The sequence below is a fragment of the Canis lupus genome, chromosome 36 (assembly GCF_003254725.2).
Source record: "Canis lupus dingo isolate Sandy chromosome 36, ASM325472v2, whole genome shotgun sequence".
In the NCBI taxonomy this organism is placed as follows: domain Eukaryota; kingdom Metazoa; phylum Chordata; class Mammalia; order Carnivora; family Canidae; genus Canis; species Canis lupus.
The window spans coordinates 4644474-4660110 of record NC_064278.1 but is presented as its reverse complement, the minus strand read 5'-3'; the positions used below and the strand labels follow the sequence as shown (position 1 = coordinate 4660110).

Sequence of the window (15637 nt, the reverse complement as noted above, 5' to 3'; positions counted from 1 at the left end):
ACACAGTGGAAGAAAGTTGTGTTCATTCATTTTAGGAACAAAATTTAAATATATAAACAAAATGCAAAACCTAACCCTTAAAGTCTTAAATTTTGTAGTATACATGAACTACTACTGTCAGGACATACCAAACCATAATGATTTAAATGGACAGTATGTGAAAATTGTGGCACTTCAGTACATATTCCACAGTAAATGGATGTAGCACTGTGAAGTTAAATAATCGTATCAGTTTAAAACTCCTATTTTACCACAATCTTTTTCATTCCTTTCATATTTATTATCAAACATCAACTATTTCAACTATATGAAGTCATTACTATTTTCTCTCCTTCTCTTTACTTACTGTAAAAGACCCAACCAAGTTTCTTTACCCCTTAAATACCTTCTAGGTCAACCAGAAAATTCCCCTTACTTTCATTCTCCTGTGTCCTTTGCTAACTCGTTGCTTTAGGAAAGACTCTGATCTTTTGGCTGCTGCTGCTTTTTTTTTTTTTTTTTTTTCCTTTTGCCTTCTTTACTTTCTTAGGCGTAGTAATTTGCAATCAGTTACTTAATATACATTAAAATCTGCTCTTGTGACTGTTTCTCTCAAGTGCAAGTGAGCCTGTTCTTTGGCCTGTGGGAAGAGACAGTGCACTCAGGTTCAGAAGGAGGCTCCTTCTCTTCATCTGCAGGGAAGGGGGGACAGGGCTGGAGGTGAAGAGGGAAGGATTCTCAGGCTGATGTCATGCTGCTCCCCTCCTCTCATTTTACACATAAGTACTAAAACTGGAAACTGCTTAGTCTCTAGTAATTTTTTTTTCCTGGAACAGAAAAACTGTGAAGTTGTGACTTGTGGCACAATTCACTTTACAGGATGTGGCTGGAGGATTTAAGTAACAACCAATGAACACTCTAACAAAAGAACTCAATTTATGGCTTCAATAACTTCTTTCTGGTGGGTAACACACACTATGTATGGTGTTGTTTTTGTTTTGTTTTGTTTTGTTTTGTTGAGTGAATTGGTGTGCTTTTTTGCTTTTTTGTAAAAGAGATGTGAGCCCAAGGTTTTTTCTTTCCTTTTTTCTTTTCTTTAAAAGCTACTCTATATAATATTTTCCATCATGAAGAATTATAATTACATGTGCATATATTTGCATTCTCATTTTCCTCAGGCCTTTACCTATAATTCTATTATATATTTTCATGATTATGGTGTTTATCTTCTATTTTATTCTATGTGTTTTCAAAAGCTACCTCAAATTTTGGTAGAACGTAAGAGATGGTACAAATATCTATGTTTTTAAGAAGTATGAAGATGTGAATGATGCAAAACTGGAACACTAAGATAACATTTCTTCCTCCTTTTTAGCAGAACATACATAAAAAGTCCCACAAATGCAAGGTTATAAGAAATGTAAGGCTAAGGAAGAGACAAAGCCAACACAGAAAATGATAAGCTCTCTTCACAAAAGACAAAAGGACGTGCATTTTATGTTTTTAGGGAGCAGATATGAAATGCTGGTAAACTAAAAAACACAAAACAATGAAGAGAGGGGGAACAATAAAGTGAGATAACAATAAAGCATAAATGCTTCAAAACAACTGTATTTCTTCAGGGGAAGCTTCTCCTTAAAGACTCATTCCCAACAAGCCAGAAAACACAGAAGTGTTTTGTAGAGTGGATGTTGTTCCTTATGCTTTGGGAAGTCATCTCTTTGAGCACCAAACTCAAAAAGCTTTGGCTTTTCTCTTTCAAACAGCCTACTAACCCTCATACAAAAATTAACTGAATGACTGACAGACCAACCAACTAATCAGATCAACTAATCAACTCAAGCAAAGGAGCAAAGGGATTCTCCTGAACTGAATCATGAAGCAGTGGAAATCTTTTCTGCCTAGAGCACCCTGAGTTCTTCCTTAGAAAATGCCTCTGCAGTATGTTAGCTATTTAGAAACAAAATTCAGCAGCTGGCCTCAGTTTTTGGCATTTCAACAGAATGTACCATCCTGAAAATACCTGAGTAGGCAGGGATCTCTCCCAGGTAGTGATCAAACCACTGCCCTGCTAACAATTTACCTGAATGCTAAAAAGCTTTTAAAGAGCCAAGCTTTTCAAGTCAAATTTCTAGTATACATATAAAGGCAGAGAAATTGTCTTTAAGAAAATGTTCAAAATGTTAAAGAAAAATGAGGAACAATAAGAGACTTTCAACCCTAAATCTTCTCATGTAATCCTTTCTTATTTAAGAAACCAAGGAAATTCAATAAAGATGTTCCTTTGTCAAAATCTAGCTAAACACGGGCTAGACCGAAGACTTACCTAAAAGGTCTTCGGTCTGATATATATATTTATATTATATATGTACTTATTTATAACATATAAATATAATATATATTTTACTTTTAAGCCACTCCTGCTCCTTATTCTGGTCAGAAATGCCAAATTCTAAAGGTGAGATGACTTTCATGTTTAGTATCTCTGCATACAATTGGTAAAGAGAAGATAATAGTTAAGCTTTACAGCAAAAGTAGCAGCAAAACTGCCGTTTTATGCCATTATTTACTTACATTCCAACTTCTAAAGACATCTATAACTACTTAGAAAAAGAAACATAAAACAAATCAGATTTTACTCTTTCATGCATACAAATTTCAATGTTCTCTCCTTATCTTTGTAGCTAGCTTATTGCCATAGTTACAGCTTAAATGTCATAAGTATGGCTGAAAAGTAGGCAAATTTAAGAAAACACACAAGTAACGTTAATACAGTTAAATAATACAAAGTGAAGTAAATAGCAGTTGTGATTGCAGCGGCTGAAAATTCATACACTCCTATTCCCCCCAAAGAAAAAAAAGGGTAAGTAAATGTAACAGCTGCCAGGTTTGAATAAGAGTTTGGATAAGAGTGTATTCTGACAAAAGTAAAGGATGAAGCAGAGTTATTAGATGTGACTTATCAATGTAGCTGTGGTGGAAACAGATCAATTACTGGAGTTGTACTTCCCTAGCACTAAGGTATTTGGGGAGCTACTTGGACAACACACACACACACACACACACACATTTTATCTTTATTTAACTCATTAGTAAATCATGAAAGGGGGGGTGAAACGACTGAACTTGAGTAAATGTACCAGAGGGGAGAGGAGGCAGAAAAGGACATCAAGGATCCAATATTTCATTTTCTATTATATGTCCTTCCTAATCTAAGTTCATCCTCTCTCTATGTAAATTAACATAGTTAGACACTGTGCCTGGCTGGCTTTTGGTAGTGAGAAACCACCAATTGCATGTTCCAGTTCTGTTCAGCCAGATGTTCTCCAGCTCTGCTCTAGGCAGTATTTCTGGCTTGGCTTTATCTCCTTCCTGGTTCCAGCTAGTGCTGGAAATCTCACCCTGCCACACCCCCCACCAGTATTCCAGTTTAAAAACAAAACCACCTAACCCTTTGCACCTTCGGTCCTGAAATGATAGTGGCTTTGGGCAATGGTCAGTCTCTTGAGTGTTTCAGCATGCTGTTTAATCCTCCCAAACCCTGCAATCCTCACTTGAGCATCAAATTCCTCATATGGAACTACCTGACATGGGCTGGGTATTCTCCACCTGACTGACAGAGCTATCATCCTTGGGCTGCAAAGAGCTCTTGCCTATCAAACACTGCCACTTCAAGAGAAGAGAGCAGTATATAGGAGATGTTAATATTCTGTAGATAGAGATATAAATGATGATATCAAATGAAGAAGTACAAGAGGATCAATGTTACATACCTAAAGGGAGGGAGAAATCATACAATCTTTTCAGGAAAGTAACCTGAATACATGTATCAAGAGCCTTAAAATATTCATATACTCTAAATGATATTTTATTTTCTAGAAGTCTAGCTAAAGGTAAATCGAAGGTGCAGATAAAATTTAAATACAGGGATGTTTACCAAAATGCTATTTATATTGGTAAAAAATTAGAAACAACCTGAATGGCTAGAAATAGACCTCAATAAATTGATATATACCTGTAGTTTCCCTTTAGAGCTCTCCTCCCTCCCAATTTCGAGTATACACAACTCAGCTAGACTTGAAGCATATAAGAGGACAAGGATATTTGTTTTAAACATTAACAACTATGTGCCAGACAACTGTTTAAGGCTCTCAAGAAATATTTCTGGAACTAAATTAATGATGCACTATTAAAGACAAACTTACAGAAGAATTTATCAAATTTTATATCAAATGTAAATTTCTGCCATAACCAAGTACCAAATGCACTATTGTGTTCTTTGCATTTTTCTTTAAATTTTTCAAATCACTTTTTAATAATTCACAGTTTTGCTGCTTCTCCTGAGGAATACTTAAATCAGGTGAGTTTTTGGTCAAAGATTTTCAGTGGCTCCCCTTGACCTGCAGGAGAGTTCAATTTAGAGTTGTATTTACAGATATCTATAATTTGACCCAAAGTGGCTATCCAGACTTTGCATATTTTATCATCTCCTCAAAGAGTTTTAAATGTTTGGATGTGATATTTCTGTCTCTTCTACTGCACAATGACAAAGAGCTCTCCAGACCCTGGCCACCCGTCAAGTTCTAGGCTCCAGGCCCATCTTCTTGCAAAGCGATCTCAGAAATAGGCTGTCCATTTACAACAATACTTCCCACATAATATATTTCTGGAATCTAACTGCATATTATTTCATGGCATGATTTTCCTTATATTAAACTACTGCTAATCTTATTGTTAAGTAGCTTTTCATATGTCTTTACCTAATCTATGGTTTGAATAAACAACAAATTCTTGGGAATAGCTTCTTTGTAAAATAGCAGAGTGCCTTGAATGCACTGTGAATAATCTAGAATTCTGGTACCAGTTTCTGGTAAACTAGGATACCAGGCACTTGGTGATTTTTGAATTTTATTCAAGTTCAAAACTCGTTTAAAAATGGTCAAAGTAGGGCAGCCCGGGTGGCTCAGTGGTTTAGTGCCACCTTCAGCCCAGGGTGTGATCCTGGAGACCCGGGATCAAGTCCCAAGGCCGGCTCCCTGCATGGAGCCTGCTTCTCCTTCTGCCTGGGTCTCTGCCTCTCTCTGTGTGTGTCTCTCATAAATAAATAAAATCTTTAAAAAGTGGTCAAAGTATTTAGATATCAAGGCTTATTCTACCATTTATATATTGATGACATCATCCTTCACATTATAAATGCCATGTGGAGTGCACGAATGTGTACTTGTTGTGCCCATCACATGTATATAGTACTGGGTCCATGATGTACATGCACAGCAATCATTTAATGAATGAACATTGAGTATGAAGACATCAAATATTTATGAATGTGGCAGACAGTCTCCTTAATGTAATTCATCCTTTATATGAAATGAATTTGGGGTAAAAAGTTAAGGAGATTACATTAGAAGCTTCTGGACTAATATTAGAAGCTACCACATATTTTACATCTGGATACATAAAGAATATGAATGTTTCTGGCAACTCTTGAGTGTGGGAAATATTATGAAAGGAAAGACCTTGATTTATATAAACAATTAGTCAACTTATCCAGATGATGCAGTAACTTTTGTGAGGGCATTGCTGTACTTTCTTATAATAGAAAAGAAAATATTCAGATAATATATGCTGATATTAAAAGTGTCTCATGATTATAGTACTGATATGTTGATGTCCAATGCTTTAACTTTCTTTATAACTAACATATACAAACCTATTCAATGATGTTCAAAAAATCAATCAGATTAAGTACATCAAAGCAAAGTAGCTCAATATTGTAACTAGTAAAGGCTTTGCTTGGCTTATTTCACCAAAAGGCAGTAAATTGAGAAAGCAGGCTATGAAACCACTCTTGTGTGTGCAAGATATAAAAAGGAGTTTTTTATATGATAAAAACTCATACCTGTTGATCTCCAAGGAAATGACTTCTCAGTTGAGCTAGAGAAAAAGGGAGGAAAAAAAAGGAACATTTACTTCCTTTGTCATAAAATTTAACTGTGGGCTTATTTTGTACATAAACATTTAATTTTCACATTTTATTACATGAAAGTATAAAAATCTCAAAATTTAAAGCTACTCTTCTAACTAAGTTAATTTTTAGGCACTATTTAACTTTCCATATCAATTTAGGACAAAACTATATTTCTACTTGAAAATTAAGGCAAATTATAAAGTGATAAAAGATTCTCCTTGGATAAGACAAATAAAATAACAATTATGCATGATATTCATGGTTTTTTTTGATAATTAATATGAAAACACATTAAAAAGACCATCTACATGATACACAAGACATATATGTATACACTGAATACAACACATTAAAAAGGACACAAAAGATGGTTATGAACTTTTTAGTCATTTTCAAAAGAAGCCCTAGAAATTGTTTAATAGACACAGAAGTTAAGGGGGTTAGTTTGAATTGCAAGCTACCTTATAAAACTTAAATCATATAACAAACCCTTCTATCAAAAATACAAGGTTTGAAAATCCAGGAGAATATTTTAGCTATACACGTCTCTTATAGAGTTTAATAAATTTAAATTCTAATAAATTTGTACATAAAAGCATACATGTTCATCCCTGCCCCCCTGCGCTGTATGCCCCCCCTCCCCCAATACAGGGAAGGAATCATGGTGCTACAGGGACAGTGTGGTAGACATAGGAACAAGAGAACATGAGGCTAGATTATTAAGTATTTGTTTAATGAAATACTTCACATAAATTATCCCCTTTATATTATTCACAACAACCATATGAATAGACACATTATCATCCTTATTTAACAGGTAAAGAAACTGGCCAAAGTCTTTGCTATTAAACAGAATTGCTGAGATTCATACCCACAATGGCCTGATTCCAAAGTCAGGGCTTCCCACTACTATATATATAGCAGAATGGCTTATGATCCTGTTTTTGCATTACACATGTACACACACACCCACAATATGCCCAGAAAAAAGTCTGGAAAAATAAAAACTAAATTATTTCTGTGGGGTACAACTAGAAGTTTTTTTTTTCTTTTCCTTCTTAAACATTTGTACTTTTATGAAATCAGAAAAACAGCAGATATTGACATCTTTTTTGGAATATTTATTAAATTTAAGGAAAAGTTGTGTGACTTTGGGTGTAAGAAAACACTATAAAATAAAGGAGTTGGAACAGAAGGGAAAATTGCTTTCAGTGCTATAGTTTTAAGTTCTTGTTAACCCCCTGATATTTCCCCAATTCATTAAGTGGTTAATGTAACTCCAGATTCAGTAAGAGCTCCCTGAACTTCAACTCATATGTAATTTGCTTTTCCTCTGTCAGAGGCACAGCAGTTCACATTCCAGGACCTTGAACTAGTTCCAAGCAAGGGGGGCATGCTCCCAGTGAACAGTCAATCAGTTAATGCAAATCCTTAGCACTTTGCTGATGTTCCTTTATCTGATGGACTCCTAACTGATTGCAGGAGGCTCTGATGGGTCAGGAAAAGATGCAAATTTGGTCAAATACCAATAAGGGCACATTTGTTGTCTTGCTCTTGAGTGGCTTATCACATTCTGTGACTCTAAAAGTGGTTTCTTACACTGAATTTCAACTTCTCTTGAATGTGTTTTTATTTCATTTGATCACCTAAATTAGTTTTCTAAATACTGACGTTGATATTACTCAACTGTTTTCCTATCAAAATGTTAATATTGTCTGTCACTATTAGAATACGTGATAAACTAAACTGCCACCCAGAAATGTTTAATATACCTCAGGTTATGTGGGAATATCTTGAAAATTATCTTCTGAGTTTGAAACTTACATAAATTTTTAATGAAATACCTTTACAAGATCTTTTATACTCATAGGTCACAGAATATAATTCATGTCTATTGCTCAAATTGGGCAAATGTTGTGGCTCTTTCACTCATTTTTTTATGTCAGGACCTTGCCATACTGCCTCACACATAGCAGGTGCTTAATATATGTTGTTGCAACAAACCGTGTAGAAGTAATATCAAGTTCTTCTTTTTTATTGAAATGTTTTTAAAAATATTATTTGTTATTAATTTATTTGAGAGACAGAGAGAGCAAGCAAGCCCAAGCGGGGCACAGTGGCAGAAGGAGAGAGAGAAGCAGATTCCCCGCTGAGCAGAGAGCCTGATGTGGGGCTTGATCCCAGGACCCTAAGATCATGACCTGAGCTGAAGGCAGATGCTTCATTGACTGAGCCACTCAGGCACTCACAAGAGTTCTCAATTGTTCTGAATGATCAGATGTATATAAAATTTTATTACTTGGGCTCAAGCAGGTCAACTATTTAACTTCACTCTAGGTAGGAAATTCCAGTAGCCTCAATTAGGCAAACAGCATCTTTACTGCTGAAAAGGCCTTTGATCATCAAAACACAAGCAGCCAATCCTAGGTAAAGGCAATGAAAGCCTCAATTAATATTTTTCTATACTCTTAGTTAGGTAAAAGATGAAAATCATTAGGAAAATAAGCTAATACTAGGATTAAATATAAGCTAAAAGTTCCATGGTATTTTTTGAAGACTGTATATTCAGCCCAATTACTTCACACTAATCTTACAATTCTGTGTTATAACTGGTCACTACGTGTTATTCAGAACAGTCCATTTTCTTGAAGCATTCACTTTAAATGATTCTCAAATTGTTTACCACTCTGGGATTTGGGGATCAGACAATAAATACGTGCAATTTTGAAATGCTGTTATAAGTCACTTAATGTAACCTGCTTTTATTAGAACAATTAGAGGTAGTTCCTTATTAGCAACAGGCTTATTCTCCCTTTCTTCCCTTCTTCTCTCCAACCATCTAATCCTAGAAACACTTCCCCAGTTTAATTGACTGTCTACAATGTGTCTACAGGCACTGTGCCCACAAATGATGCCATCCCATTCCCTTTCACTTCTTCTCTGAAGATGCCAAGTAGCTTGTGTTCTAGGAGCTTCCGCTGGAATGTAAAACACATTTTAAAATACAAGAACTGAATCATCCACAATAACTTTCAGTGGAAAGATGCATTCACAATTTCTAATAACTTAATTATCAACAACCTTCTAGAATGAAATCCATTCATAAGTTTGGGACTGTCTAGTCATACAGTGAACCCTTAAAAGCAAGTTCATCAGCAAATTAATAAATTAATGTGAACAGTATTAGTTTTCTTTTAAGGAAGACACCATACCTTCACCACAATGTTACAAAAAGATTTGTAGTAAACCATTGTAAAATTCTACAAACTTCTGAGATTAAATAGTTTATTTTTCATCTCAAAGACATAAATGGAGGCAAAAATGTTTGCTAGACGTGTATGGCTATGCAGTGTCTTCAAAACCCTGCAGTTTGAGATTGTCCCCCAAGGCAGAGAATGAGCCTGTTCATACTCCTCTGCAGGGAGGGCCGGTCAGTGACTGAGGGTCTGTAAGAAGCCAGGTGAGGGGCGGGGGTTGGGGAAGACACCTACAGCGGACCCAGCGGTGGCAGCGGGCACTGTTTCTGGATACCCTGATTCAGAATCAGGTCGTCTGGCCTTCCTAGAGATTCCACCAAGTTGATACCCAAAAACTCTTAGTAAGTTCCTATTGTGCTTACACAAGCCAGAGAGGATTTTATTTGCAACCAAAAGCCTTGACTGATGTTATCATAAAATGAAGTGTTATGACTGAAAAGTACAAATAGGTCCTCTGCAAAGAGCCAAAACCTCAGGCTTTAACTCCCGAGCTGTACTTCCAACTGCATACTGGATATAACACACTTTGTATTCAACATATTGAAACTCTTTTCCCTGCAAACCAACTCCCATTTAATTATGACCACCTAGTCACTCAAACTGAAGAACATGGGAGTCATTTTATTGTTTTCCATGCACTACTGAGGCAAGATCCATGAGGACAGAAAAATCTGCCTCATTCACAGATGGACTTCCAGAAACTAAGGTAGTATCTGGCCCACGGCAGTCACTTAAAACATGTATCTTTTGAATTCATCCCTACTAGCACAGACAGTTCAGGCCTTCACCTTCGCAGTGTCTTTTGGCTGGACCATCCTTTCAGACTTTCCTTACCTATTTTCCTGGCTTTGAATTTCTCACTTTCTCAGGTTTTCTTCCATGCTGCCACTATAGTGATTTTTCCAATCCTTAGGTCCAACATCATTCTTATGATGCTAATGAGAAGAGATCCACAGAGGAACAATTCAAACATCTTAGTATGCCTCGGACAGCCCTCTGCCACCTGGTTCCTTCTAGTCTGCCCTTTTCCACACAAACCTACATTCTAGGAACTTCTAGTTCTTGAGGTTCCCTCATAGGCTATGCTGCTTCATGCTTCCAATGCTACTTTGGGGATAGAATGTATAGAAACACAGTCTTGAAACTCAGAATTACCAAAATTCTAGAATGGCATACGCAGGTACCATGTTACAATATGTTTGTTATATACCCATGAAATTAAACACTCTAATAAAGTTTACCTTTACTATGTATCACTTAAGAGTATTTTTGAAAAATGGTCTACATAAGTTTGTTCTCAATTTCCTTCTGATTCTACTGTGTCTGATGTGGGCTAGCCTGCATTAGTGGACACTAGTAGGTAAGCAGTAGTTAATGGGGCAGTGGAGAATTTGATGAAGCCACATGGTAGTGTTACTATGCCCTTTCCCTCTCTTCTGGGTCTAGATGGGGTTCTTTCTATTAGTAACAGGGGCAGGCTACTACCTTTACTCTCCTACAAGACACACTGAATTGAACAGAACCCAAGAGTTATTTCTCTTTTGAAAAGAAAACCAGGCCACAGCTTGAGAGTAGAACACAGTCAAACTATAAAACTTACTGCTTTATTGAAAAAAAAATCTCTGTATTAACAGTAAAGGGAACTATCAACAAAACAAAATGGCAACCTACTGAAAGGAAGGAGATAATCTGCAAATGATATTTATCTGCTAAGGGACTAATATGCAAAATATAGAGAGAACATATACAACTCAAAACCAACCTCCCTCCCCCAAATAATCTAATTAAAGATGGGCAAGAACAGAAGAAGAGGAGGCAGAAGCAGAGGCGAAAGAACAGGAGACTACGACACTAAATAACAAGTGTTGGTGAAGAGGTGGAAAAGTAACCCTCAGGCACTATTGGTGGGGATGTAAATTGGTACAGCCATTGTGGAAAACAGGATGGAGGTTCCTCAAAAAATTAATAGAACTAACATACAACTCAGTAATTCCACTCCTGGGTATTTACCCAAAGAAAATGAAAACACTAATTTGAAGATATATATGTACCCCTATATTTATCGCAGCATTATTTACAATAGCCAAAATATGAAAGCAGCCCAAGTGTCCATCAAGAGATGAATGGATAAAGAAAATGTGGTGTAAAAATACACAAAGGAATATTACTTAACCATAAGGAAAAAAAGGAGAGGGCTTGCCATTTGTGACCGACAGGGTATTATGCTATGTGAAATAAATCTGAGAAAGACAAATACTATACGATTTAACTTATATGTGGAATCTAAAAAAACAAAAAGAAACAGACCCAAAAATCTGAAGAACAAACTGATGGTTGCCAGAGGGGAGGGAAGTGCGGGATGGACAAAATGGGAGAAGGGGAATAGAAAAAAAAATCACTGTGTTAAGAAATTTTATACCTACTCATACATATATATGTATATAAAGAACCCTCATTAATAGTTAAAAAAGTAAGCATAGTCAATAACAAATTTCACTTCTATTAATGGAGAGGAATCACTGGACTGAATAATTTTAGAAATTTTTATTTATGAAGAACATGAGCATGTGTCACTGTCTAGACTATGTACCCTAACAGCACATTCTCCCTGGTGATCTATCCTTCTAGAATTAACTCAACAACAACAATAAAATAATTAACTCAATGACATTTGATTACTTCCTCTTGTATGTCAAGAATGTGCCCAATAATCCATTTCAACTTTTGACTTTTCATATGATTTTAATTGCAATGGTTGTTTACTATTTCAAACTATGACCATCTTCTTGAGGATAAAGATTGTGTATTTTTTTTAAAGATTATTTACTTATTCATGAGAGACACAGAGAGAGAGAGGCAGAGGCACAGGCAGGGGGAGAAGCAGGCTCTCTGTGGGAAGCCTGATGTGGAACTTGATCCCAGGACCCCAGGATCATGACTTGAGCTGAAGGCAGATGCTCAACCATTGAGCCACCCAAGTGCCCCAAGACTGTGTTTTAATTCTATGTTTATAACTAGTAGTGAGTAGGATGATAAATAAATGATACCTGATATTCATCTTAACTCTTTGGGTTGTTCTTTTCAAGGCAATTCCTATGTAATTTTAGAAATTGTTTCAATCATTTTATGAAGGTGTCAGATTCTACCATGCCTTAGCCCCCAATGTGGCTTTTTCTACATCTTATAAAAAAAGATGTTTATTGTACATATAACATGAATCCAGTTAATTACCTACTGAGTGCAAGACATTATTATAGGGTGGGTGGTAATAGTGAAAAGACACAAAAACCATGTCTTCCAGTGCTTAAACTGTCTTATAAACACTTAATACAGTACTTGTGTGGTACCCTCACTGGATCACATGCCCAAAGTCATGAAGGTATCAAGAGATTTTCAGGAGGCTGTACTTAAAGTGAGAAAACTCCGATGGGCCCAGCAGTGTTTGATGGAAGAAGCATTTACATATGTATCACAACCCAAAGTGTGAAACATTTGTCTTAAAACAAAAAACAAGATCTAGCTCTCCTACTCACCTATCAAGAGAAAGTACATTAGTATTGGGACCACTCAGGTAGAAATTTGAATGTGAAGGCTCCACTGGGAGAGATATGTAGCAGTATGAAATATATTGCCATATTCTAGAGTTCGCTTCAATTCCCACAGCTCAAAAATTGTGAAGAGTTGGGAATCAGCCAGTTTGGGAGACCACCAACATTAATATTCTACATGTCCAAGTAAGATGAACATTTCTCCCTTCTGTGTTATGACAATGTCTTGAAATGGTTGTTTAAACCATCCCAATTTAGGAGCATTACATGATCTATTTATTTCACTATTACAACATATTCTTTCACTATGTTTTTAAAATGATTCTTAGGTGATCTTCCTTTACTGAAAGGAGATAATTAACAGATGAACACTCATTAATCATATGTTCATTAACTATTTTTACTGTTAGTTTTACTATTTTGAGTTCTGACCTTAAGTTCTGAGTTCCATACAAAAGTTTTGTATTTTTTAAAGATTTTATTTATTTATTTGACACAGAGAAAGAGAGAGCACAAGCAGGGGAAATGGCAGGCAGAGGGAGAAGCAGACTCCCTGCAGAGCAGGGAGCCCAATGCAGAATTCAATCCCAGGGCCCCAGGATCATGACCTGAGCCGAAGGCAGATGCTTAACCAACTGAGCTCGCCAAGCACCCCAAAAGTTCTGTATTTCTTCTGTATATGTTAACTCTTGAATTTAAGAATACCACATGTTTACAGATGAAATCTCAGTAGCTCAAATAAATTCTAAACGGCATTTCTTTTTTCTACCAACTCATTACTGTCTTATTTCCAATTTGTGATTTGCTCATTTTAAAATTACCTTTCAACTTTTTCACTTGTTATTGGTGGGCTTTATTATTCTATTAATTGGAGTTATTCTATTAATAAGTGTGTAGGTCTTCTGGATTCTAAATCCATTGTGAAAACTTCTGGTGACTAACTAGTTTGCTATAATTTCCTTTATAATCCATTGCTCTCAGATTTATAAGTCTACTTGTTAATTGATTCCAAGGTCCATTTCTCAGTTAAAAAGAAAAATGGTTTGTTTGGGTTTTTATTTTTTGGCAATGAATTCATACTGCAATTACTTAGCACCTTATTATCCTCTAGGCATTACAAATTGCTTTTTAATGAAATGCATCATAATCTTCTTAGATATGGACTCTGGGCTCCAGAGTTCCCAGGTCACTCCATATTTCCTATTATGCACCTAGGATTTTCTACCCTAGGAATCTAGCAAAATAACTACTAATGACTGTTAAATTTTAGTCTCTACCTGGTAATGTTACAAGATAAATTTAAACGCCCTTAAATGAGTAACCATTCTGTTGAACACAAATTTCTATATCTTCATTAATTATAATTAAATCTTCAATTGTGATATGGAGATAATATAATAACATACTTTTAAAAAGGTTTGTTTGTAAGGTTTGTTTGTTTATTTATTTATTTGAGAGAGAGAGAAAGAGAGAGAGAAAATATCTTAAGCAGACTCCTTGCTGAGCAAAAGAGCCACCACAGGGCTCATCTCATGACCCTGAGACCATGACCTGAGCCAAAATCAAGAGTCAGCCAGTTAACTGACTGAGCCACCCTGTGCCCCAATATCATAATATACTTTAAGTCTTTTTATTTCTCATTAGTATCATTTTGACATCCTTTAAAATTAGTATATTTAAAATTTTGTTCTATTTCTCCCAATACATTTACAAAATATTCTAGTTTCTTGTGAGCTCTTAGGTAGGTAGAGCTCATTCTGTGCTTTAGCTTTCTTGAGTGCTTGAGAATGCTACTTGTTGAATATAATGTCTGTGGAAGTCCCAAGTCTTTTTTTTTTTTTTCCCCAGATTTTATTTATTTATTTGTGAGAGAAAGAGTAAACGAGAGTAGGAGGAGGGCCAGAGAGAGAAGCAGAATGTCCACTGAGCAGGGAGCCCAACACAGGGGTTGATTCCAGGACCCTGGGATCATGACCTGAGCTGAAGGCAGACACTTAACAGACTGAGCTAACCAGGAACCTGGAAGTCCCAACTCTTAAAAACATTCACCATGTAAGTAGGTCAAATTTTTTCTTACTGTGACCCTTAACAAGAATGTTCTTGAACTTATTTTACACTCATAATTAGCAGGGTGAAAAGTGGGGGGTCCAGAAGACTGCGATGGAATCAAGACCCTCTAATGTACAAGCCAGCTTCTGATGTTCCAAGAACACATACCACCTACTAAAAGGTAACTGTTAGTTTCTAACTAGTTTAATTTTTCCTGTATTTGGGAAACAAGGATCTCATCTCTCACTTTTACTTAGATAATTAACTAGGATAGAGGTGCATGGGTGGCTCAGTAGGTTAAGCATCTGACTCCTGATTTTAGCTCCTCCGGTCATGAACTTGGGGCTGGGGATGGAGTCTGCTTAAAATTCTTTTTCCCTCCCCCTTCCCTCTCTAAACAAACAAACAAACAAACAAACAAACAAACAAAAGTAAACAAACTGGGAAATAGATCCTTTACATTAAAGAGACTTCTGCTCCGTCCTACCACCAGAACCAGAGCACTTAGAAAAAATTAAACTATAATACTTAATGATTATTCAGCCCAAGATGGGAGCGGATAGCTCTACATTCCTCCACTACGCTATTTCAGTAAGTCAAAAGTAGGAAGGCTAATATGTAGGACAGATAATGAAAGTGAACTGCTTTGCCTGGCTGAAGCAGAGGTGAGGAGGCAGAAGGCAAAAAGCTATGTCCATCTACTACATTATTGTTCTTACGGGGCTCTGAGGACTCTAGTTTGAAAAATCACTAGTCTATAGGCAATAACGATATCTTAGTAATAATACTCAGAAAGCAATCCTTCTTGGTATCTAACTACTTTTAAGATCTCTTCC

At 36.1% G+C, this 15637-nt stretch overlaps 1 protein-coding gene and 1 long non-coding RNA gene across 16 annotated transcripts in view; one reads left to right on the top strand and one right to left on the bottom strand.

Annotated features, from left to right (window-relative positions):
• PKP4 (plakophilin 4) overlaps positions 1 to 15637 on the bottom strand; it is a 232853-nt gene that overhangs the window by 70645 nt on the left and 146571 nt on the right. For 11 of the 12 annotated variants that reach the window (XR_007408776.1, XM_049106375.1, XM_049106382.1 and 8 more), the window contains one exon: positions 5879 to 5913. The exons of the other annotated variant lie outside the window; for it this stretch is intronic. Coding sequence is in view for 9 of the 11 variants with exons in the window: in XM_049106375.1 (XP_048962332.1) it covers positions 5879 to 5913 (35 nt within the window). In the remaining 2 variants the exon portion in view is untranslated. The remainder of the gene's footprint in view (positions 1 to 5878; positions 5914 to 15637) is intronic. 12 annotated transcript variants of the gene reach the window in all.
• LOC112674717 (uncharacterized) overlaps positions 1 to 15637 on the top strand; it is a 46068-nt gene that overhangs the window by 9963 nt on the left and 20468 nt on the right. For 3 of the 4 annotated variants that reach the window (XR_003145524.3, XR_003145523.3, XR_007408777.1), the window contains exons 3-4: positions 14601 to 14804; positions 14880 to 14982. This is a non-coding gene — a long non-coding RNA (uncharacterized LOC112674717). Of the gene's footprint in view, positions 1 to 14600; positions 14805 to 14879; positions 15634 to 15637 lie in introns of those variants that run through there. The other variant, XR_003145522.3, reaches the window with a different exon arrangement.